Here is a 24,866-nt window from a genome sequence, read left to right on the forward strand (position 1 = left end):
AAACTTACAGTCTACTGAGAGAAGATCGTTTTTGAAAATGTCAAGTGGCATCAAGAAAATAAAGAAGGGGGGCATGATACAGCGGTTGGACGGAGAGGACGAGCTACTTCACACAGTGGTTAGGGAACGTCTCTCCTGAACCAGTCTGAACAGCTGTCTAAAAGAGGGTAGAAGCTGGTTAGGAGGGACACCTGGGTGGCTCAGTTGGTTAAGCTGCCAACTGCCTTTGGCTGACCGCTGCCTTTGGCTCAGGTCATGATCCCAGGGTCCTGGGATCAAGTCCCTCATCAGGCTCCTTGCTCAGCAGGGAGCCTGTTTCTCTCTCTGCCTCTGCCTGCCACTCTGCTTGTGCGCACACTCTCTCTCTCTGACAAATAAATAAATAAACAAATAAACAAACAAACAAACTTAAAAAGAAAAAAAGAAGCTGGTTAGGGATAAGAGCAAGAAGGAGGAATAGCAAGTGCAAAGACCATGAGGTAGAGAAAGCTTGGAACGGACCTGAAGTTATCTAGAGCATAGACAGAGCATAGAGAAGGTATCTAGAGCATAAATGAGTGTAAGTGGCCCAAAATGAGGTAGAAGCAAGCAGAGGCCAAATCAAGAAGAGCCTTGTAGGAGTTTTAAGTTCAATGAGAATCCACCATAAAGTTTTACACAGCAAACTATTATGATCTGATTTATAACTTTTACTGTTAGGGGAAAGTAACTACAGGCAACAAAAGTGGAAACAGGAGTCTCAATTAGGAAGCTAATGAAAGCAATCAAGACAAAAATGGCAGTAGCCTAATAACAGTGAGAGGATGTATGTGTGGGGATGGACAGATGTAGACAAATTGGAGATGTATTATACAGCACTTGCTAATGAACTGAATGTTAGAGGTGAAGGAAGAGGAGGAATCAAGGAGGTTCCCAGGTTTCTGCTTGAGCAACTTAGTCCACGGTAATTTTTTTTTTAAAGATTTTACTTATTTTAGAGAGAGACAGAATGTGAGCATGGGCGCATGTGCATAAGTGGCAGGGGCTGGGGTCAGGCCTCTAGAGGGAGGAGAAGCAGATTCCCCACGGAGCAGGGAATCCAATGTGGGGCTCTAGTCCAGGACCCCGAGATCATGACCTGAGCCGGAGGCAGACGCTTAAACGACTGAACCACCAAGGAGTTCTGATGGTTATGTTTTTTTGTGTGTGTGACACAGAGAAGACCCAGGAACAAATAGACTTAAGAGAGGAATAAAAGGCTCCATTTTACATCCATGCTGAGGTGTCTGTGAAGTACCTAAGTGAAGATTGCAAGTAAGCAGGTGGATGTATAATTTTGGAATTCTGGGGTCAGAAAGACAGGGTTACCTGGATTCATCATTACATATTAGTATTTAAAGCAATGGAATGAAGACAACGTATTCAGAACATGGACCCAAAGTCTTATTAAGGGAGAATTATAACACCTAGAGGATGATAGAGGAAAGAGAGGCACCAAAGGAAAAACTGAATCACCTAACATTTCTACTATGGGGATTGGTTATGTAAATGTTTATATTTCCATACAACGGAATACCGGGCAGGCACTAAAAACCATAAATGACAGTAACACCTATTATTTGCTGAGCACTTGCTGTGTACCACACTCTTCTCTTGTAGCAATCCTATAAAGTCAACACCTTTGTACTGGATTTTTTCAATTGAGGTATAATTGACATATTAACATTTTATAAGTTAAAGGTATTAACTTGGGGTGCCTGGGTGGCTCAGTGGATTAAGCCTCTGCCTTCGGCTCAGGTCATGATCTCAGGGTCCTGGGATCGAGCCCCACATCGGGCTCTCTGCTCAGCAGGGAGCCTGTTTCCCCCCACCCTCTGCCTCTCTGCCTACTTGTGATATATCTCTCTCTGTGTCAAATAAATAAATAAAATCTTAAAAAAAAAAAGGAAAAAAGGTATTAACTTGCTATTTATATATTGCAATAGGACTACCCTAAAGCTGACATCTGTCATGTCATGTAATTATCATTTCATGTTTTGTGGAGAGAACACTAAGATGTAGCAACTCTGAAGTTTATAATACAGCACTGTTGACCATATGCTGTGCATTATATCTCTAGAACTTATCTACCTATTAGTGGCAAGTTGGTACCCATAAGGAACATCTCCTCAATTTTCCTACTCCCTGCTGAGGTCAGTACTATCAACCTCATTTTATAAGAAAACTCGGCTTAAAAATGTTTAAAAAAAAAAAAGATAGCATCTAAGCCAGGTAGTTTCGTTTTATAGTTTATCTATAAACTATATATATATATATATATATATATATATAGTTTATATATATCTATATACCTATCTGGAACTGATAGTGATAACAGGCAAAGTGAAGAACAAAATCACACATAAAGATGTGTAATATATCATTTTTTAAAGTTAAAAATTTATTTGAGTAATCTACACCCAAAGTGGGGCTCGAACTCAAAATCCCGAGATCAAGAGTCGCATGCTCTTCCAACTGAGCCAGGCACCCCAATATACCATCGTTTTCATTTTTATTTTTAAAAAGTACTAATGGTGTGCCTGGGTGGCTCAGTCAGTTAAGCTTCTGCCTTGGGCTCAGGTCATGATCCCAGGGTGCTGGGATCAAGTCCTGCAATGGGTTCCCTGCTCAGCAGGGAGTCTGCTTCTCCCTCTCTCTGCCTGCCAATCTCTGCTCTCTCTTTTTCAAATAAACAAAATCTTTAAAAAAAAAAGGGCACTAAAATCTTTACCCCGTATTAAGCTATACCTCTAAGCTTCACAAAGCTTCATTTTTTTCAGGATGATTTAGGAGGGCCATGTTTTAATATATTGAAATTCACCAAGAAAGTGCCTGAATGTGGAGAATTACCAAGAAAACTCAATTTCATTAAGGAAACGATTCATTTTGGCACCAACGATTATTTTCCGCTAGAGACTGTAGGTCAAAAGTTTAACATTGGTTTCCTTACCTTTGAGTACCATACACTAAAATAAAAGAAAAAATTTAGAAAAAGAAGACAGGAAGGTTTAAGCATGTGTATATGGCCAGCAGAAGAGGAACCAAAAGAAAGGTAAGAAAACGAAAATCTGAGTGTGAAGAGAGTAACTGAGGAAGGCAGGCTCCTAGTTTATAAGTAGGCACAGGGATGGAACTTGCCTCAAACAAAAGGGATCCCATCTTTCCCCATGACTGGATACATTTGTACGTCTATGGTCAAGATACAGAGGTAGGTCGTGCATACTTGGTGGTCTACTGTTGAAACTTATTGGAACTAGTGTGCAGCCAAGGGTCACAGGTGTGCTTATCTTTCCTTGGCATACTGATATTTATCCACATTTCTTTAGATTAACATCAGAGAATAAAGCTGGACTCACAAATATGTTAAGCCTTCACATTACCTAGAGATGTACCAACGGGGGAAAAATTCTTTTAAAAACGTTTGAGCAATTCATACAGGGATTTCAATTTTTCAAGGTAATTTTATTTTTTTAAAAAGATTTAGTTATTTATTTATTTGACAGACAGAGATCACAAATAGGCAGAGAGGCAGGCAGAGAGAGAGGAAGGGAAGGAGGCTCCCTGCTGAGCAGAGAGCCCGATGTGGGGCTTGATCCCAGGACCCTGGGATCATGACCTGAGCCGAAGGCAGAGGCTTTAACCCACTGAGCCACCCAGGCGCCCCAAGGCAATTTTAATAGTAAACAGTGCTACTGACAAGCGCCTCTAATAAAGACTGTTTTCTCTCAGAAGTTCTTTTTAATTAAAATTTTTTGTGTGTGTGGGATGCCTGGGTGGCTTAGTTGGTTAAGCATCTGATTTTGGTTCGGGTCGTGATCTCAGGGTCCTCAGATCAAGCCCTGCATCAGGCTCTGTGCTTCAACAGGGAGGAGGCTGCTTGTCCTTCTCCCTCTCCTTCTGCCCCTCACTCCACTCATGCTCTCTCTGCCTTTCACTCAAATAAATAAAACCTTAAGAAATATATATGTTTTCTGTTTTTAGTAGACTCTATGCCCAGCATGGGGCTCAAACTCACAAATCCTAGATCAACAGCGCATGCTCTACCAACTGAGCCAGCCAGGCACCCCTCTCAGAAATTCTTTTAATACTACTTACCTCATCTAATGATTTATCTTCCAAAGCTGTCAAATCAAGTAATGGGTTTTTTACTCCTAATGAAACCATTGTTTTTAACCCTAGAAAATGAATGAAATAAAAAGTTGGTCAAGTCTGACCTTTTTCAGGAATAAAAAATTCACTAACAATATTATGACTAGAGAGCAGCAAATTAAATTTAATGTGTGTCAGGGATGAACAGTTACCTTTTTCATCTATTTTGGCACATTCTGCAAAGAGGTCCTTTGACCCTGTATTCAGCCGGTCCCTGTGAAAATAGTGGGACTGAAAGAAACGTGTCCAAAATTCCTTTTCTGTCATATTGTGGGGAACATTTTCGGCATATTTCATTTTTACTGTAGAAAAAAACCGTAATAGTTACATACAGAATTTCCATTTCTTAAAAATCTCTCAAATTAATTGAAATATACACTAACAGCAAGAACTAGATTGAACTGCTCAACTTCATATATTGTATATAATAATCTAACTGTAAATAAAATATGTAACTTGAGAGATTAGGTGATATACTACCTTTATGAATCTTAACAAATTATAAACAAAACCTTATCTTGCTCCAAGAGAATTAAAAGTTTCAAAGTTTTAGTAGAAATACTAAGAATCAATACCCAACAGACTATCAGTTCAGCACATTCCAGAAGCTTACAGTCTAATTAGCAAAGAAGTTAAGAGCATGAGTCTCTTGAGCCAGAGAGCCCGAATTTAAAATTCTAGGCCTGAACCCACGAAATGGGAGAAGATATTTGCAAATGACAGTACAGACAAAAGGTTGATATCCAGGATCTATGAAGAACTTCTCAAACTCAACACACACAAAACAGATAATCATGTCAAAAAATGGGCAGAAGACATGAACAGACACTTCTCCAATGAAGACATAAAAATGGCTATCAGACACATGAAAAAATGTTCATCATTACTAGCCATCAGGGAGATTCAAACTAAAACCACATTGAAATACCACCTTACACCAGTTAGAATGGCCAAAATTAGTAAGACAGAAAACAACGTGCGTTGGAGAGGGATGTGGAGAAAGGGGAACCCTCGTACACTGTTGGTGGGAATGCAAGTTGGTGCAGCCACTTTGGAAAACACTGTGGAGATTCCTTAAGAAATTAAAAATAGAGCTTCCCTATGACCCTGCAATTACACTAATGGTTATTTACCCTAAAGATACAGATGTAGTGAAAAGAAGGGTCATCTGTACCCCAATGTTTATAGCAGCAATGGCCACGGTCGCCAAACTGTGGAAAGAACCAAGATGCCCTTCAACAGAAGAATGGATAAGGAAGATGTGGTCCATATACACAATGGAGTATTATGCCTCCATCAGAAAGGATGAATACCCATCTTTTGTGTCAACATGGATGGGACTGGAAGAGATTATGCTGAGTGAAATAAGTCAAGCAGAGAGAGTCAAGTATCATATGGTTTCACTTATTTGTGGAGCATAACAAATAACATGGAGGACATAGGGAGATGGAGAGGAGAAGGGAGTTGAGGGAAATTGGAAGGGGAGGTGAACCATGACAGACTATGGACTCTGAAAAACAACCTGAGGGTTTTGAAGGAGCGGAGGGGTGGGAGGTTGGGGAAGCCAGGTGGTGGGTATTATGGAGGGCACATATTGCATGGAGCACTGGGTGTGGTGCAAAAACAATGAATTCTGTTATGCTGAAAATAAAAAATAAAAATAAAAATAAAAATAAATAAAATAAAATTCTAGGCCTGCCACTTATCATCTGTATGCTCTTGTGCAAATTATGTAATCTCTCTGATTTCGATTCCCTCTTCTGTCATGTGAAGGTAATAAGAGTACCCACTTCATAGGGGTATTTGTAATGACTAAATGAGTTAATATGAATAAAGACCTTAGAATGGTGTCTGATATGTAATAAACACTATATAATTATTACTATCAGAAAAATATGAAAATAATTACAATTTAGTAACTTTTTGAGGCAGACATAAGTTCCTACAGAAGCAAAGGGGAGGTTTGTACCTGCCCAAAGAGGTCAGGATCTTATAGAGGTGGCAGTGGGGCAATACTTAAGCCCTAAGGGTTCTCGATATATATTTCCAAAGGACTAACAGAGCAGGAGTGAGGAAGTGTGGAGAGAGAACTGTTTAGTCAGCAGAATAACTGAAATGGTGACTCTCAACCTTGGCTGCACAGCATAAATGAGTAAGGCTGGGATCAAATCATTTATACTTTTAGGATGGTTTCTGCAAGGGTTAGGATTTATGTATTAGAAAGATCACTCCGGAGGCAGCCTGAAGGATGATCTGAATTACAGCAGTAGAAACTCATTTATTGATGCCTCTGGAGCAGATCATTTTGTGCAGGTATACTAAAGGGTAAATAAAGTTTAAGAGCCGCTGACGGAAGAATGGGAAAGTCATCATACCAATGTAAATGATGACAGCACATCATATACTGACCCATTAATAACTACCATACGTTTTCACATATCTTATTGCACTTCATCAGGAATAAAAGGTAAAGCTTTTTGTTTTTCATTGATGTATTACTGAATTCATCCAAAGAAATATTTCTTTCTTTCTTTTTTTTTTTAAAAGATTTTATTAATTTATTTGACAGAGAGATATCACAAGTAAGCGGAGAGGCAGGCAGAGAGAGAGAGAGGAGGAAGCAGGCTCCCTGCTGAGCAGAGAGCCGGATGCAGGACTCAATCCCAGGACCCTGAGCTGAGATCATGACCTGAGCTGAAGGTAGAGGCTTAACCCACTGAGCCACCCAGGTGCCCGAAATATTTCAACTATAAGGAAAAATGGATTCTTTTTACCTGCTGGATAGGTCCTAAATATGGACTCAATGATATCAGAAGTTAAATTGTATCTCAGACCATTGCATCCATCCGTTTGGGGCCGGACATCAGCCTAAAATAAAGCCACACATACATGTTCATTAGAATACTGAGGGAAGATGTGTAAGCTCATAATACACACTGGACAAAGGTGACAAAACAGACTTTCTGAACAAACTAGAGACAGAAATTCAGTTCCTAACCCTTAACTTTGGCATTGGGAGAGGGCTTAAAGAAGCCTGGCTTGGTTTCACACAATATTACTGATGTGTAAAACCTGCTTCCTTGAAAATTCAACATGGTCAAACAGGTATTTTTAAATGTGGCCAAAGGCAGATAGCTAGTGGAGCTTTACCATAATACTTGTAAAGTTACCAAAACAACTATAAACCTTGGTTACTAAATCAATATTATCTGACTGGTTTCTTTAGGAAAGGGCTTATTAACTCAACTCACTACTAAGCAACCAGGAAGATACTAGATATATAACTGGTACTCAAGTTTTTGTTCAATGCATAAATACTTCTTTGGTTCCACCAGGGTATAATGCCACTTTCTAATTCTACAGGTAAGGTATTCCGAATTTTTCACTAAAATACACTTTATAAATCTTACTTCTTCTGTAATACATTTAACTCTGCATTACAAATACAGCAATCATAAAGACACTTATCAGAAAGTTCTAAATTTAAAAGAATTAGGGGAAACAAGTATTAGTCCAGTTGCTAAAAGATTCTCTTTAATTAAAGTCCATTTAATTTCCAGCATGTTAGGGTGAAGTCCCCAAACCAAAAAAGTACAGCTAGCAAAAAGTATCTATTTTAAAAATACTGCATTTATAGATATTTTTTAAATTTTTATTTATTTATTTGACAGAGAGAGAATGAGAGAGAGCACAAGCAGGGAACAGCAGAGGGAGAGGGAGAAGCAGACTTCCTGCCGAGCAGTAAGCCCAAGATGAGACTCCATCCCAGGATCCTGAGATTATGACCTGAGCTGAAGGTAGCCACTTAACTGACTATGGCACCCAGGGGTCCCAATATTGAATATATTTTTAAAATACTTTAGAAGAATACCATAGATAGCAAAGTAGTCACTGATTTACTTTAAGGAAAGGCTAAGTTTTACAAAAGAAATGGCACTGTTAACACATATACCAGGATTTTCTTTTTTTTATTTTTCTTTTCCCTTCAGAAATCTGGAAGGGTAACATACCAGAAATGCTGCAGAAATGCCAACATCTTGCTTATGATTGGATGTAGAACTCTCTGTTGCATTCACATTTAAACGATTGGCCCAGAATTCCTCAGCACTGATCACTTGACTCACAACAAGGTCTTTATAAAGCTGAAACAAAACAGGATCTTCTTGCAGCATTCTGGTGATAGAATATATTGAATATATTGAACTTCTAGAATAAAACGCTATTTATGTAACACTTTAAAAAGACCTTAAGAACATGAAACCCTGAGACACTCAACCTTCATTTTATGAGGCTAGAGCAGCAGAGGTCATTTAGTTCATTGGTTAGTAATTAAAACAAAAAACATTTTTGGAGGAACAAATGAAGATAAATGGAAGTCTGAAGAAGCAAAGACTAAACTCTTTGAGGGTACAGATTTGGTGTAATTCATCTATCTAGTGACAGCAAGATCACCATGTATTTGTCTGTACTGTATTCTCTTTCACAAATGAAGGTGAAAGGGGAGAGAGGAGGTATGGTTGAGATTTTCCGGCTACCAATTTCTCACTGATAAGCACTTGGAGACTTAAGCCTGGATGGCCTGCAAGATACTGGCGATGGAATCATTTGTCTTATCAGAAACTCATTATTTTATATGCATTTTCAACTTTTTTACAATGTGATTTCTCTCAGGTTTCTCATTCACAAACACACATCTAATGGTTTCATGTAATCTTTGTGACAGAGAACTGGGAGAAAGAATGAAAGGACCTTATCACCTTTGAGTCTCAGTTGTGTTCCCCATCAGATGTTAGCCTTGAGGTAGTTAAATTACTTAATGCAACACAAGGGATAAGAAATAACAAGCGGTTACATGTCTTTATTCTTTTCCCCCTTCACCTGTTTTTCTCTTCCAGCTCTTTATTTGCTTTCCTCTTAAATTTGGGCAACAGCTGCTGAAGAAGGTCTTTTACTGCATCTCGCTCTTTCACGGCTGTGCTTTCATTGGAAAAATGGAAGTTAGTTGTGTCCCCTGCATGCAACACCAGCTGAAGCTGAATTTTAGCTTTTCCTTCTGGGCTGATTTTCTGGCCTAAAAAGAAGCATGAGACGAATTAGATGAGGACACCCACACTGGAAACTGTCCTACAATAGGCTACTTCTCCCAAGAAGATTCAGAATTCCTTTGGGCTTTAGCTGCCCTGTTCCAATCTTAATGCTTTTGCAGAAATATCCTCTTCTCAAATAATCCCATATAATCAGAGCACAGTTTAACAACTGCACTGCTAACACTCTGCTTCCTTCTTCAATATCCTCTTTGTGTGGCACTTCTCACCCACTGCCTCCACCTCAAGATACTAAGGGGCTTTTGTTTCCATTTAACCGGGGCAGATCTCTAAATAGCCAGCTAGGAGTCCTGAACCCACCCTGAACATCTGACACCAAAAACCATTATCATTAATAAAAATGATCTGTCATAATTCAAAAAACTCCAAAACACACCCTGTGTCTTACTCACTGCCAAGAAGAATATATAATTTTACATTTGAGATGTGGTGTCACCACTTCCACCAAGTGATGAAATTTAGTCTCATCCAAAGTGGGTGTCACTGAGGGGACAGAATAGTAAGTAAACACCACCCATGTGTTGTTCTTGCTGTGAGGGTTTAATCTGAGTACAATCAAGCCTGTAGATGTGATTTTCAGTATCTGAGAAATACAGGCCTACACAAATTAAAGAAAACCTTGAGACAAGCAAACAATCAGAATATATGGGACAAGCCTATAAAGACTAAAGAGACTACAACTCCATCTGTGAAGTTAGACTGGATATAGTTAAAAAAAAATCAATGCTACAGAAAACATTGGGACAACTAGGGAAATGTAACAATGTTCTGGATATTCTATGATTAAAAATTTCTTGGTGTGAAAATATTACCGAGCAAAGTGTATGCACACAGAATCTTAAGTGGGACATATTGTATAGGTATGCACTGTGCCATTCTTAACATTTTTCTTTAACTTTGAAACTTTTCATAATAAGCTGAGGCTGAGAATGTCAAAATACACCAACATAATGGAGAAATTGTACTTCTGAACTAGTGGGCCTCGTGGCATTAGTAGAGCTTGTCTCCGTCAGAGGAAGAGAGAGAGATGGAGGGGCTTGGTCCCATGAAATGGGAGACTCTTGGAAGTGTGAAACAAGCTCCCTAGAGCTCACAACCCAAACCACCTATCTCCTAAACTTTTTCAATAAAGATGCAGCTTCCGGACCAACAGTTTGTATAAAATATCTTAAAACCAAAACCAGCAATATAGGGCAATTTACACTGTCAGCCAGCCTACTCTGGTGTTCTATTGTTTCTCCAAAACTACCACCACTTTCTAGGCATCTTTTCTCAGTCATTGCTTTATCCTTCCACCATGTTAGACTTTGCCTCTGAGAGGCCTACTTCTGAAGTGGTTTTTTTTTTGTTTGTTTGTTTAAGATTTTATTTATTTGAAAGAGGAAAAGAGAGAACACATGTAGGGGGAGCAGCAGGCAGAGGGAGAAGGAGAAGCAGACTCCCTGCCAAGCAGGGAGCCCAGTATGGGGCTTGATCCCAGAACCCAGGATCACGATCTGAACTGAAGGCAGCTTAACCGACTGAGCCACCCGGGTGCCCCCTTAAGTTTTTAAATTAGGTTACTTAACTGCTGATTTTCACCTTAGTAATTTACTACCAGTTAACTTTCAGTGGATTCTTTCAGAAATGGGTATTATTTCAAATATTCAACTTAAAACAAAAACTGATCTGGGGCAGATGGAGATTTGGGTCTGAGCTCTCATTCTCAGTAACAGAAAAATTGTTGAGAAATAGGAAAAGCATATATTCTTTATTGCATGTTGTGGGTATCACAATGAGTGTGTGTTTTGCAGAGCTACAGGATCAGCTTCCTGTTTAAGAGAAATGCTAATAGAGGCAGTTCCTAATTTATGAGTTTCTTCTGGTACGAATTTTAGTTTGTAAGAATACTAGGAGGAACTTGGTGAGGCACTTTTCCACAGAATTTTGAAAGGAGGTAGTATTACCAGAATAGTGGACAAAATACCAGCTAGCTTAGGCAGTACCTAACTATGATGAATTTTAAACAGTATTTCCTTTTGAGAGTTAAAAATCTAAGTTATTTCAGTGGAGACAGGAGAAAATCTTGGTCATATCCAGTAGCAAGTAGAGGTAAGTTCTTAGGGCCACTGTTCACACACAAAGAACATTTAAAAATTGAGCCCTTGAATGTGTAAGGTTGACTACTTTTTGAGGTGTCATGTTCCTTGAAATCTACACAGGAGTTTATCTAGGTGAAGAATTTTATATCCAGGAAAATAAATGAATTTGCCTTAATTGGTATAGTTCAGATACCACAATTTGCTAAGGATACTCTCTGTATATCTCCTATCTACGTCCAATAAAAAAGTGAGTCTTAAATTAAAAAAAAAAAAAAAAGTGAGTCTATCTTCTCAACAGATGGTGGCCACATAACCAAAGATTAATTAGACAACTTGCTTAAATGATACAATTTTATTAAAGGGCAATCTGCCATAATCCATCATTTTAACGCATTTAAATGCATGAACCATCTAAGCCAGTAAATCTACCTCAGGATGTACCTCACACATACAACTTCACAAAGATATTAGCCCACAGAACTATACTGCAGTACTGTTTGCATTAAAAGAATCGTGGAAACATCCTAACTGTCCTTCAACAGAAAATTAATTAAATACATGACTATATATCCATTTAGTGGGCTATTATGCAACTCCTAAAAGAAGGTTCATGTGGAGATCTTTACATGACGTAGATTTACATACATAAAACTATACAAACTCCGTTATTAATCACAGGTTACAGAATAACATATATTCAGAGAACCCACTTAATATTTACTTCAATATGGTTTTTTTGGAAACTGTAATAAGAAATCCCACACTGATGGTATGAGCAATCTTTTTATAAAATGACTAACAAATCTTCCATCAGACCTTAGTATAGCTAACTTACATTTAATATCTGCATACATATGGCTGATTGTAAATCTATCTTTGCCTTCAGGTGCCCAAGCGATTCTTTCTGCCATGAGGTATAAAGCTCCATCCTGCTTCTTCTGACGCACCTTCTTCACAATCAGCAAAACTTCTTCAGATGAAGTTGCCATGATGCCTAGAAAGTGCTAACTGAGACAAAAGATTTCACATCTCAATTAAGATTAGATCTGTTGACTTCTGGAGTCCTTTCCAAATCTAAACCTAAACTAGTAATGAGGAGGAAAAAAGTCCCTAATTGAAAGTTGAAGATAAAGTTGTATGGCATTATTCATTAAAATCAAATTTAACCACTGATACCACAGGTGTGAATTTACACAACACAGTTTATGACACTTGGAAGTTCTTAAACCATTTCTACATATTCTATTCAGACTAATTTCTATTTTACTTTTAGTTCCCCCATAATATTCCTAAGTTTTAAATGTATAATTTGACTACAGATATGCTGGTCTTTTATCTAATCTACATCTAGAATTAGAACCCTACTGAACGTTTAGTTCAATTTTGTTTCAGCTGAAACAACTAAGTGCCACAGGGTTTGTGTGATCTTCCCAGAACCACTCTCGGAGCTGAAAGCACACCCACATTTCCTGATTCCTGGTCTAAGTTTCTTCCTGCGTGCTTTAAAACAAAATTTTTAACCCTTAACATTTCAGATGCTATTCCACCCATCTTTTAACAAGCAAATGTCTTCAACTGTTCTCCAGGCTTGGGCTGAAAATTCACTTGTATATAGCTAATTCATCACCTAGGAAACAGCTTTTAGTCTCCCTACCTCTATCCCTTCCTTCCCAGTCCTGGGCATCTTAAAGATTCAACACAAATCCTAGCAGCTTGGGTGTAGCTATCTGGAAAGGAATGTGAGGCTGTATGGGCTTAACAGAAAAGAAGCCATGATCGATGGCAATGTCTCTCATGGGATCCCCATGGGATGGGGAAAGTGAAGTTTTAATTTCCAAAGAAATGATTTCAAGTTACTTCTTCAGGGATAGCTTAAAATACAATTTTAGAGAAATTAACGTATCTAGGTCTAAAAATTAAATTTGCCATGAGCAAACAAGCGAAACTTTAAAGAAACGCTTTTCCTGGAAGTTAAGACAATTAGGAACAATGAAATACTGAATCTGCCATTAGTTATTCAAATAATTGAGGAAAACTTCTATTTGGACATAGTGGGAAAGTAAGCATCAGGAAGAGTGGCAGGCTTTAAAAAAAAAAAGGAAAAAAATAAAAATAATGGAAATCACCAATTCTTCCATTACCTCTTAGGATCAATGAAAAATATGACTGGATTAAAAACTTTAATTGTAGTTGACACATGATATTATATTAGTTTCACACATATGTATAATTTTGTAATCTGACAAGTTATGCCCACAAATGTAGCTACAATCAAAAAATTCACGCAAGCAGTAATTTAGAAATTAAAAATACAAGTGAAAAGTGAAATCTTAATTTCTCTGAATTTTCTGAATTTTGAGTAGCCAAATATTACCAGGCTACTCTTCCTGAGGAATAGAAAGAAAGAAGGGTCAATGTGAATACTTATCATTCAATAAATTTGTTCTGATCCAACAAGTTTAGGGTTATCCAAAGATGAATGTGTGACAATAATTATTTCTGCTTTTTTTTTTTTTTAAGATTTTATTTATTTACTTGACAGACAGAGATCACAAGTAGGCAGAGAGAGAGGAGGAAGCAGGCTCTCTGCTGAGCAGAGAGCCCGACGTGGGGCTCGATCCCAGGACCCTGAGATCATGACCTGAGCTGAAGGCAGAGGCTTAACCCACTGAGCCACCCAGGTGCCCCATGATTTCTGCTTTTAAAGAGCTTCCAGTTATTGAGTAAGATATGTATCAGTGTATACAAATTAGAATGTGTGAAGTTCCTAAAGGGAGATAAAAAAAATGTTCTGAATTAGGACTCAGAGGCCATCTCCTCACAGAGGAGGTTTTGCCAAAGCTTTCTCATAGATTTTTTTTAGTGTAATTAAAAAAATTCAGGTAGAAAGATACAAATGTAGTGATCCAAAGGGGCACGTGCACCCAAATGTTTATAGCAGCAATGTCCACAACAGTCAAACTATGGAAAGAACCCAGATGTCCATCAACAGATAAACGGATAAAGATGTGGTACACACACACACACACACACACACACACACACACACACAATGGAATACTATGCAGCCATCAAAAGAAATGAAATCTTGCCACTTGGAACGACGTGGATGGAACTAGAGGGTATTATGCTGAGCGAAATAAATCAATCAGAGAAAGACAATTATCATATGATCTCACTGATACGAGGAAGTTGAGAGGCAACGTTGGGGATTTGGGAGGTAGGAAAGGAATAAATGAAACAAGATGGGATCGGGAGGGAGACAAACCATAAGGGACTCTTAATCTCACAAAATAAACTGAGGGTTGCCGGGGGGAGGCAGGTAGGGAGAGGGTGTTTGGGTTATGGACACTGGGGAAGGTATATGCTATGGTGAATGCTATGAAGTGTATAAACCTGGCGATTCACAGACCTGTACCCCTGGGGCGAATAATACATTATATGTTAATAAAAAAATAAAAAATTTATTTAAAAAATTTCAGGTATAATTTTCTAATCACCAAAATGTGTACATTTTAGGTGGTCTGTTTGATGTATTTCAACAACTGTATACATGCATGTACCTTTACTCGAGAGAGAGAGCATTTCTGCCATCCCCCAAAATCCTCTATGTTCCTTTCCATTCAATTCTCTTTCTCTCACCCTCCAACAACTATTTTCTGATTTCTGTCACCACAGGTTAGTTTCTGTCTCTTCTAAGTTTTCATATAAATGGAACCATGCACCATGTACTGTCTCTGACCTTTCATCTAACCTGTTTTTTGAAATGCACCACATTACTTCATGTATCAGTAGTTTGTTCTTTCTTATACCTATGTTAATCATGAGTTGGGTCTTAAATAAATCATGAGTTCAAGTCCAAAGCTGGGTGCAGAGCTTACATTAAAAGAAAAAAAAAAGTACTCAATGCTTACTAACATGTGCTAGGCACTGGGCTAAGTTCTTTATAGGTATTATCTCATTCAGTCCCCAGTTAACAATCCCGAGGTAGGTTCTATTATTAGTTCTACTCTGCAGATAAAGGAAACTGGGTCTAAAAAAATCAAGATGCTTTCCCAATGCATCAAGGAAGTAGCAGGTTTGAATCTGGGTCAGCCTGTCCTTGGAGTTCCACCATGCTATTTTGCAAATATATGTAACTGGAGGGATATACACCCAACTTCATAGTGGTTACCTACTGGTGATGGAATTACAGACAATTTGAATGTTCTTTTTGTTTTCTGGATTATCTATAGTAGTACATTCTTTTTTCTTTTTCAAAGATTTTATTTATTTACTGACAAAGATTACTGGTAGGCAGAGAGGCAGGCAGAAAGAGAGGGGGAAGCAGGCTCCCAGCCGAGCAGAGAGCCCAATGCAGGGCTTGATCCCAGGACCTGGGATCATGACCCGAGCTGAAGGCAGAGACTTTAACTCACTGAGCCACCCAGGTGCCCCTATAATAAATACATATTTTATAATGAGAAAAATAGTTTATAAGAAAGTCTTTCCAAGAGTTTATTCCCTATCAAACCAGAGGTTTATAAGGTAACATGGGAAAGTGTTAGGAGTGTTAGTGTAAGAAAACAACTGTTATTTTGAATATTTCTGTAATACATATCAGTTATTTCTTATTTACTTTAAAAATTTAATGTATAAAGAAAATTTTATAACATTCATGGAACTACTTAATACTTTAATATTAATTTTTATATTCATTACAATACAATTCATAATAAGTTTTAAAAGTCTGCACTATCAGAAGTTACACTGTATACTATACAAACCACATTTTAAGAAACATGAATCAAAATCTGAAAGATAGGAGGGGAAGCTTTATGGACAGGGGAAAGCAGACAATTGTAAGACAATTTTAAGTATGTCCATATATGGAAAAAAAGCAGTGAGCAAGGACAGCTAGCTGATAGAGCAAGTCTCCAATTAACTGAGCTTACAGGCACAAATAAAAAGTGCTAGCTTTGGAAAAGAACAGAAAAAAATTTTCTGAGACAAAAAATTTCTGAAGGAAAAGATGAATGAAGACAGAGAAACTATAAAATGGAGAATAAATCAGGGGATGGAGAGAACCATTAGAGTCAGTCACTAGCACGTAAAACCATTCATATTAAAATACATTTGGTGGGGTGCCAGGGTGGCTCAGTGGGTTAAAGCCTCTGCCTTTGGCTCAGGTCATGATCTTGGGGTCCTGGGATCGAGCCCCACATTGGGCTCTCTGCTCGGCGGGGAGCCTGCTTCTCCCTCTCTTCCTGCTGCCTCTCTGCCTACTTGTGATCTTTATCAAATAAATAAATAAAACCTTAAAAAAAAATAAAATAAGGGCGCCTGGGTGGCTCAGTGGGTTAAGCCGCTGCCTTTGGCTCAGGTCATGATCTCAGGGTCCTGGGATCGAGTCCCACATCGGGCTCTCTGCTCTCTGCTTGGCAGGGAGCCTGCTTCCCTCTCTCTTTCTCTCTGCCTGCCTCTCTGCCTACTTGTGATCTCTCTCTCTCTCTCTCGCTGTCAAATAAATAAATAAATAAAATCTTTAAAAAAAAAATAAAATACATTTGGGAAAATATTAAAAATAAATCAGAGATAAGTAACTGAACATTGAGATGACTAGTCAGTTGTCTCACAGCTAACTTGCCTGGCAAATTTCCTTATTCATTTGTAGCACCTCTGTTAATTGTAAAAGACCAGTTTTAGAAAGTTTAATAAAACTGGTGGGGATATCCTACAATGTCTTCTGTGATTTCCAGATTTTTCTTGAAGATGGTTCCTTCTCTTCTAGAGAGAAGCAAAAACTTCTCAGTAAACCTCTGTAAGAGCCACAGAATATATTATTTATGAAAAATATTGGTTAGCTCCATCTCAACAAATCAGCTTGAAGATCTAGCTTTACTTAAGAGATTTTTTTTTTTAGGGGCACCTGGGTGGCTCAGTCGGTTAAGCCTCAGCCTTCAGCTCAGGTCATGATCCCAGGACCCTAGGATCAAGTCCCACATCTGGCTCCTTGCTCAGCAGGTAGCCTGCTTCTTTCTCTGCCTCTACCTGCCACTCTGCCTGCTTGTGCTCTCTCCCTCTCTCTCGCTGACTTGAAAGATTTTATCTTTATTTATTAGAGTGAGATGGTGCAGTGGGGGGAGTTGAGGGGGTGGGGCAGAGCGGTAGAGGGGGAAGGACAGGGACGAGCAGACTCTTCACTGAGCACAGAGCGGGTCTCGATCCCAGATCTGGAGATCATGACCTGAGCTGAAACCAAGACTTGGACACTCAATCAGCTGAGCCACCCAGGTGCCCCTGCTTAAAAGATTATTTACTTTATGAAATTATCTGCCACAAGACTACTTTAAATAGCAAGATCCTCCAGTGAATGGATTAATTCATTTGCAGTTAAATTTTTTTTTAAGATTTTATTTATTTATTTGACAGAGAGAGAGATCACAAGTAGACAGAGAGGCAGGCAGAGAGAGAGGAGGAAGCAGGCTCCCTGCTGAGCAGAGAGCCCGATGCGGGACTCGATCCCAGGACCCTGGGATCATGACCTGAGCCGAAGGCAGCGGCTTAACCCACTGAGCCACCCAGGCACCCCTGCAGTTAAATATTTGCTTGAAGTTAAATATACATGCCTTGCTGAGCCTTTGTACATTCTCCTCCTTTCTTATCAACTGGCTTTTAATCATTTTTTTGGTAGTTAGAGTACTAAGTTTCAAAATTACTAGACAAGACTTTCTGTTCTCTTGATAGCACTTATCCCAACTATAATTAATTTCTAAAGTAATTCTTTTAATGCTTGTCTCCTCTGACAGACTACAAGCTTCATAAAGGGAAGAGGATGCATGTAATCACTGCAATACAGCACCCAGCCACCTATTCAGCCTACATGAAGAGTCCAATCAATATCTCTATATCTACTTAAGGTCCTTCTTGTTAAAAGAACGCTAGCTTGGGGGTGCCTGGGTGGCTTAAAGCCTCTGCCTTCAGCTCAGGTCATGATCCCGGGGTCCTGGGATCTAGCCCCGCATCGGGCTCTCTGCTCACTGGGGAGCCTGCTTTCTCCTCTCTCTCTGTCTACTTGAGATCTCTGTCAAATAAATAAATAAACTCTTAAAAAAAAAAAAAGAACACCAGCTTAGTAGTATACATAAGACACCTTTACACACATATTCTTGGCTAAACTCCAGGAAGCATTATAACTCTTTACTTAGCGATCACAGTATCATTCCTCAGAGATCCCAATAACTGGCTTATAAGGAAACAGGGATAGAAAAAATTTGAAACTGATCAGCAGAAACCTCTAGATTACATCTCTTTCTAATGTGCAGAGATAAATGTGGCAGAAACAAGGACAACAGGTGAAATATAAACTCCCTATTAGCTTCTAAAGGAGAATAATTATTAGAGAGAGCTGCTGTATCTGCCAGCATACAAAATGGAGATCTGGAATGCTGCTTGCTATGAGGCAATCCAAAAAAATTTTAACAATTCAGCATTACAGGGAACAAGACCTTGGAAGTGTGTAAAAAGCGAACAAAATTTACCATTTTAATGAAAGTTAGACACACAATGAAGCTATTAAGGGGAATAACTGATGTAGCAATTTTGAGACCAAGCACTTTTTCATTTTACAGCAGTGCAGGGAGAGGCAGGAGGAGGAAAATGCGACAGAGACCAAGACAGAATGAAATGTATGCTCATATTCACTAATAAATACTGCATGCCGACAAGAGTACAACATCAAAATTGAGAGAGCAATCAGTTGGTAATCAAAGTGGGGAAGGGAGAGAGATTACTTATTAGTTGGATGCCTGATATTGCCACATTGATTGAAGACAGGCTAAGAGAGAAAAGCGGAAGGGCACAAGACACCTCTAGTAGCCATATCCAGAAGGTAGAAATAGTGGTCAAAATGCTATGAAAGCTCAGTCTGATGTTAGGGGGAAACAACCGCAGCAGCACAGAAAAGCAAGGCTAAAAGGTAGAAAGATAAACCAGCAGGCAGAAGATAAATGCCTCCATGCAGGAAGCCAATCATTTGGCTTATTAAACAGATTCCTCTCTGCACCAATATTCCTAGTATTTTTAAAAAACTCTCCCTGCATTTCCATGGCTAATTTACATTTGCACTACCCTACGTATATATCACCTAAGAGAAACTCACACTTTTAATCTGCTGCACTGCTAAATGTCAGCTGAGCGAGGGCAAAAAAAAAAAAAAAAAAAAACCAACCAGGTTTAATGGCCTCAAATTCTCTCCCTCCTTCCCAAATGAGGGATTTAGGTCTGCTAAAAGGTACAAAGTTCTCTCCAGAGCCCAGTCCTTCTGTAAGCCATAGCCCTGATATTGGAGATTATCTTCCCTTCTGGTGTGACTTCTCCATCTCATTTGCTGTAGTTTTGACTTTAAAAATCTATTTTAGGGTTGGCAATTTTGGCTTATTTACCGAAGCTCAGTTAAGTGGTTTTCAAACTCTTCCAAGAGGGGAAGCCGACTGGGTGGGGCTTAGCCATCCCGAATCCAATTCCACCATGGAATGCTGTTTTGTATACTGGAGTTCACAGTAAGAATTCATGAGGACAAACTGTTCCACTCCTTCATGGAATTAATACTTACTTCAAGGTATAGTTCAAACCATTTAGTTTTTGTATGTTTTTTAAAATTCGGTCTTCTAATAGGCAAAAAGGGTAAGGTTTTATATCTCTCCCCCGCCCCCCACTAAACGCCAAAATGGGCATTTAAGAGTCAACTGAATATACTTCCTTAGGTAATTTTGTCTCTGAGAACATTGGGGAATTTATAAAAATAATTATACATTTCCATGGGTTGGTGCTCTATTTTTCATCATTACAAGACAATCAGATTAGGAACAGACCAAAACTGGTCGAGTGGATTGGCACACGTGGTAAGAAGGTTTTTAAGAAGCGGTAGGATTGACAGGTGAAGCAAAAGGTGTGCGGACACTACGGTGAAAGCTACAGAAACTGAAAGATTTAACAGCACATTTCCTAACGGAAAGAGATCCTCTGTCAGGAAGAGGCCTCCACGTCCTTCATTCTCCGGAGCCAAGTCTGATCCTGGCTTTCAGTAAATCTTCGAGTCCCCTGCTCTTAGTAATGGGGCAGACTTCCTACAAGCCAGCAGATTAGGGGTCGCCTATCCCCCGCTTCAGGACAATAGAGGGCTACCGAGATGCCAGGCTTAGAAGTCGTGGCGACGGCAATAGGGACACAGGGAAAGGGGGCAGAATCCACGGCCCCCGGGCCTGTCAGCTCCTCACCCACCCACCCACCCCCATTATTCGGTCTAAACTTACCAGGTGGAAGCTACGGCCTTGGGCAGGGAATAAAGTAACTGGGCTGAGTCGGGTCGAGTTCCGCTGCGCTTCTTAAAGACGCTGCCGGGAAGACGCTGAAACCCAGTAGCCACCGCCGTCGCCACCGCCTCTGTTACTGGGGGGTCTCGCCTCCATCGCTGGCTGCGAGGACTCTGAGGGCACGTGACCGGAAGTACCAAGGCGGGCCTACCGGGCACGTGACCCAGAGCGCGGCCGCCATGACACCTTCCGCTAGTTCCCTCCCTCCCCCGCCGGTTCCCGCCTGTTTCATTTCCTTTCGCGGGTCCCAAGCTGTGAAAAGTCCCGGGATCCTGGCTGGCTCACCCCTTTAGCCTAAACTTCCTCCGGTCCCGGTTGGCGCAGCGTCTTCGGCTGGCAGCAACCCGTGAACTGCAGGCCACAGAGAGCGTAATTGCGACCGCGGCTGGAGGGGGAGGGACCACGCGCAAGCAGGGGTGTAACCCGTCACGTGACAAGGAAGTACCGTTAATAGCGTTGTCCCCGCGTCCTCGGCGCTTGTGGATGACGTAAACCGGGGGCCGGGAAGTGCGGAAGGGGAGAAAGACTCACAGGTGTCGCTCTTAGTTGCTCGTGGAGTGTCTGTACCGCTTTTAGTTGCTCGGTGAGTGTCACGGCGGCAGGCCGTGAGAGAGGGTCTGATTCACTGAGAATTGGGGGCTGCCGGCCTGGAGATGAAGCGGGGCTGAGCGGTGCTGCTGGTCTGTCAACCTTGCTTTGGAAAAATTGGTTGCCGATGCTTCTCTCCTGGAGAAATTTGAATATAGCATTAAAGATATCGCTGCCAGAAAGTTAGTTGGTTCCGCTAGAAAGTTTCTCGTGCGCAGGGACCGTGTGCAGCGGTGGGAACAAAGCATGCCGAATGCATGATGAATTTATGAGTGAGCCTCCATTTCTCTGAAGAGTTTCTCTGAGGAGTTCTCGGATTATTACTTCTTGGGTAGAACGATCCTGTTGTGGAATGGTGGAATCTCCTGTTACTCTTCGCATAGTATCTTTAATTTTTGCTTGCTTGCTTTTCTTCCTCCTCCCTCCACGTAGCTAGTGGGGTAAAGAGAACGCTGTTGTTTGCTTTTGATGTGTGAGCAGCAAACACTGGTCCATTGGTAGAGTAAGTATTAGGGTGATGAGAAAAACCTTTTCTTAATCCTACTACTCGTTTATGTTATCATCAAGTTATGCGTGGAAGTGGAAAGATGATTATTCGATTTGAACTCAGGAGAAATGGATTCTAGTCACTGCTCTGGCTTAGCAGAGTTCTGTAACCTTGGGCAAGCCAACCCTTAAGATTGTTGCACTGACTTTGGTAAGCATTTATAGCCACCATCTATTTGTTTAGGTTTGTTTGTTTTTTGCTGGGCTAGAGGTGTGCAGACTTAACAAGTAATATTTAAACTCAGCTTTGGAGAAAGGGTTTTGTTAGATGGATGAAGGATCAAAAAAGAGTATCTATTAAACCATGGAGGCACCGAAAGTTTATACAATGAAAGAGAGACAAAAGATAATCTTGGTATAGTTGGAAAAGGGTATAAAGTGGAAGATGAGGCTGGAAAAAGAAGTAAGGATGACATAATAGATTATGTAAGAAGGGGAGCCTTTGAAGATTTGTACAGAGATTTCTTTTTAAAAGAATGTATTAGGGGTGCCTGGGTCGCTCTGATGGTTAAACGTCTTTCTGTGGCTCAGGACATGATCTTAGGGACTTAGGATCAAGCTCCACATCGGGCTCTCCACTCAGCGGCGAGTCTCTGCTTCTCCGTCTTCCTCTCCAATCGCTCTCACTTTCCTGCTCTCAAATAAATAAAATCTTGGGGGAAAAAAAAGTATGTACTTAAAGGGGCTCTTGGGTGGTTCAGTTGGTTGAGCTTCTGACTGTTAGTTGGGGCTCAGGTCATGATCTCAGGGTGGCGGGATCGAGCCCCCTGTTGGATTGAGCGCTGAGTCAGCTTGAGATTCTCTCCTCCTAACACCCCCTCTCCCACCCCATGCTCTCGCGCGCTCTCTCTGTCTCAAGTAAATAAATAAAATCTGTTTAAAAAAAAGTGCTTAAAAAAATCTTGTGGAAAATTACAAACAGACAAAGTAGATAGGATAATAAAATGAACCCCATGTACTCAGTACCGATCTTTAGCAATCATCAACATCGCTCTATTGTTTTTACGGAGAATTTAAATGTGTGAGTACTTTTTATATTCATTGTCATATTTGATTAATAGCAAATTTCAGGTTGAGCTCAGTTCTATTGTATATAAATACTAGGTAGGAAGATTATATTCATTGTATGTGAAAATTTCTTTGGGTTTTAGTTGAGTCAAAAGTGTGACATGGCCACTTCAGAAACACATCAGATGGTATTTTAGGTTGTAATATAGAAACCTAGTGTCCAGATCCAGGAGGTTACTGTTTCTGTTCTATTCTGTGTTATCCAACTACTTAAGGAGTATTATGTTCTGTTCTAGGTACCATATTTTCAGGCAAACCCTGTCACCTGTGTAGAAGATTGACAAGAATAGAGAGGAATTTGGAAGTTGTCATGCCAGAAATGATTGAAGAATTAGGAATGTTAAATTTTTAGAAGACCTAATAACACTTTTCAGATACTGAAGGGTTGTTTTGGAAGAAGTAAATTTGCTCCCTTAAACTGTAGAAGACACAATCAGAAATAATTAGTAAAAGCTCTAAGTAATAAGATTTAAATATTAAAAGGAGAAAATTAACACAAAGAAGTATAAATTTGGAGTTGGCTTACCACCATCACCCTGCAACTTTTCTTGAGAACTGACATTGCTTTTGCTGTTTTTTTTTCATTCTCATTTCCCATTAAATCTTTTTTTTTTTTAGAAAAACAGGAACTTATTAGGTTCTTTTTTACCTCATTAAATTATAATTTGTAGGACACTGAGATCAAGGCCAAATGGCTGATCCACCTCAGAGCTTAGGGTAACAAACAGAAGAGATAGATAGTGTGGACTTGATGTCATTCCTCTCTATCTTCTTTAGGATTTTATACTATGATTTTGTTTTTTTCTTCTATCTTCAGTACTTCTCATTCTAAAGACTCTAAGTTACTACTTACAAATCGTTTGAATCTTTCCTGCTCAGAAAGTAAAGAGAGGTTGGGGTGCCTGGGTGGCTCCATTGGTTACATGTAGGACTCTCGATTTCAGCTCAGGTCACGACTTCAGGGATTTGGGGGTCATGCCCCACCTTCACTCCCTCCTCACTGAGCAGGGGCTCTGCTTGAAGAGTCCCTCTGCCTCTTTCCACTTTCAAATTAGTCTTTAAAAAAAAAAAGTCAAGAAAAGTTTTCTTTTCCACCAGATTTCTTGAATAATTGGAAGGCCTTATCTTTACTTCCTTACCACTCAACATTTTTCTCAAGTCTTTGTTTTCTAGCGTGTGCCCACAGCACTTCACAGAAGTTGTGATTGCCTAACACCAAATCCTTCAGTTCCTTTCTGTTGCCTCTCAAAATGTCTTCAGGTTCCTTTGAAAGTCAAAAGCATTTCATACCTTGTGCTGAATTACTCTTCTGTTTTTATCTTTCATTACTCCATTTGTATCTTGTGTTTCAACCAAAGACTAAATGTATCTCCAAGTGTATCCTCTATATTTTTGCTTATTGCTGTCCTTTTCCTTTTCCTTCTGATAAAATTCTACTCAGCTCCAGTGCTATTCCCTTAGGAAGTTTTCTATGATTCCTTTGTGATTCTTCTGCCTCTAAATTCCAACATAGCACTTTGCTTCTCTCTCCCTTTTGAGGGGTATGTGGTGTATGTGCATTTTCTCCCTATTTATAAAGTGACTGATTTCTGGAATTATTTGTCTTGTTCCAACCATTGTGCCTCATATTTACTAAGAACTCAATAAAATGAATGAGTGAAAAGAAAGAGATTTTTCACAGGTCAGGAATTCTCAATTTTGGGGGGGAGCATAAAGATTGTATTTATTTATTTATTTTTTAAAAGATTTTATTGATTTATTTGAGAGAGTGTGCAAAAAAATTATTTATTTTTTGAGAGAGGAGGGAGGGGCAGAGGGAGAAGGAGAAGCAGACTCCCTGCTGAGCAGGGAGCCCAACATGGAGTTTGATCCCAGGACCTCAGGATCCTGACCTGAGCTGAAAGCACACCCTTAACTGACTGAGCCACCCAAGCAATCTGAAGGATTTAATTTTAGTT

At 39.7% G+C, this 24,866-nt stretch overlaps 2 protein-coding genes across 4 annotated transcripts in view; one reads left to right on the plus strand and one right to left on the minus strand.

Moving 5' to 3' along the window:
* GTF2H1 (general transcription factor IIH subunit 1) overlaps positions 1-20,993 on the minus strand; it is a 39,437-nt gene extending 18,444 nt beyond the window's left edge. Inside the window, exons 1-7 of the mRNA XM_046016180.1 lie at positions 20,647-20,993; positions 12,189-12,361; positions 9,046-9,238; positions 8,178-8,340; positions 6,942-7,035; positions 4,320-4,469; positions 4,114-4,193 (exon numbers count right to left, since the gene is read on the minus strand). Coding sequence (XP_045872136.1) covers positions 4,114-4,193; positions 4,320-4,469; positions 6,942-7,035; positions 8,178-8,340; positions 9,046-9,238; positions 12,189-12,342 — 834 coding nt within the window. The 5' untranslated portion in view covers positions 12,343-12,361; positions 20,647-20,993. The remainder of the gene's footprint in view (positions 1-4,113; positions 4,194-4,319; positions 4,470-6,941; positions 7,036-8,177; positions 8,341-9,045; positions 9,239-12,188; positions 12,362-20,646) is intronic.
* A 163-nt stretch (positions 20,994-21,156) lies between these two features.
* Positions 21,157-24,866, plus strand: part of HPS5 (HPS5 biogenesis of lysosomal organelles complex 2 subunit 2) — a 43,850-nt gene continuing 40,140 nt past the window's right edge. Inside the window, exons 1-2 of one of the 3 annotated variants that reach the window (XM_046016174.1) lie at positions 21,211-21,289; positions 23,145-23,307. The gene's annotated coding sequence lies outside the window, so the exon portion shown is untranslated. Of the gene's footprint in view, positions 21,290-23,144; positions 23,308-24,866 lie in introns of all 3 variants that reach the window. The other 2 variants (XM_046016179.1, XM_046016173.1) reach the window with 2 other exon arrangements.

The sequence above is a fragment of the Meles meles genome, chromosome 8 (assembly GCF_922984935.1).
Source record: "Meles meles chromosome 8, mMelMel3.1 paternal haplotype, whole genome shotgun sequence".
NCBI lineage: Eukaryota > Metazoa > Chordata > Mammalia > Carnivora > Mustelidae > Meles > Meles meles.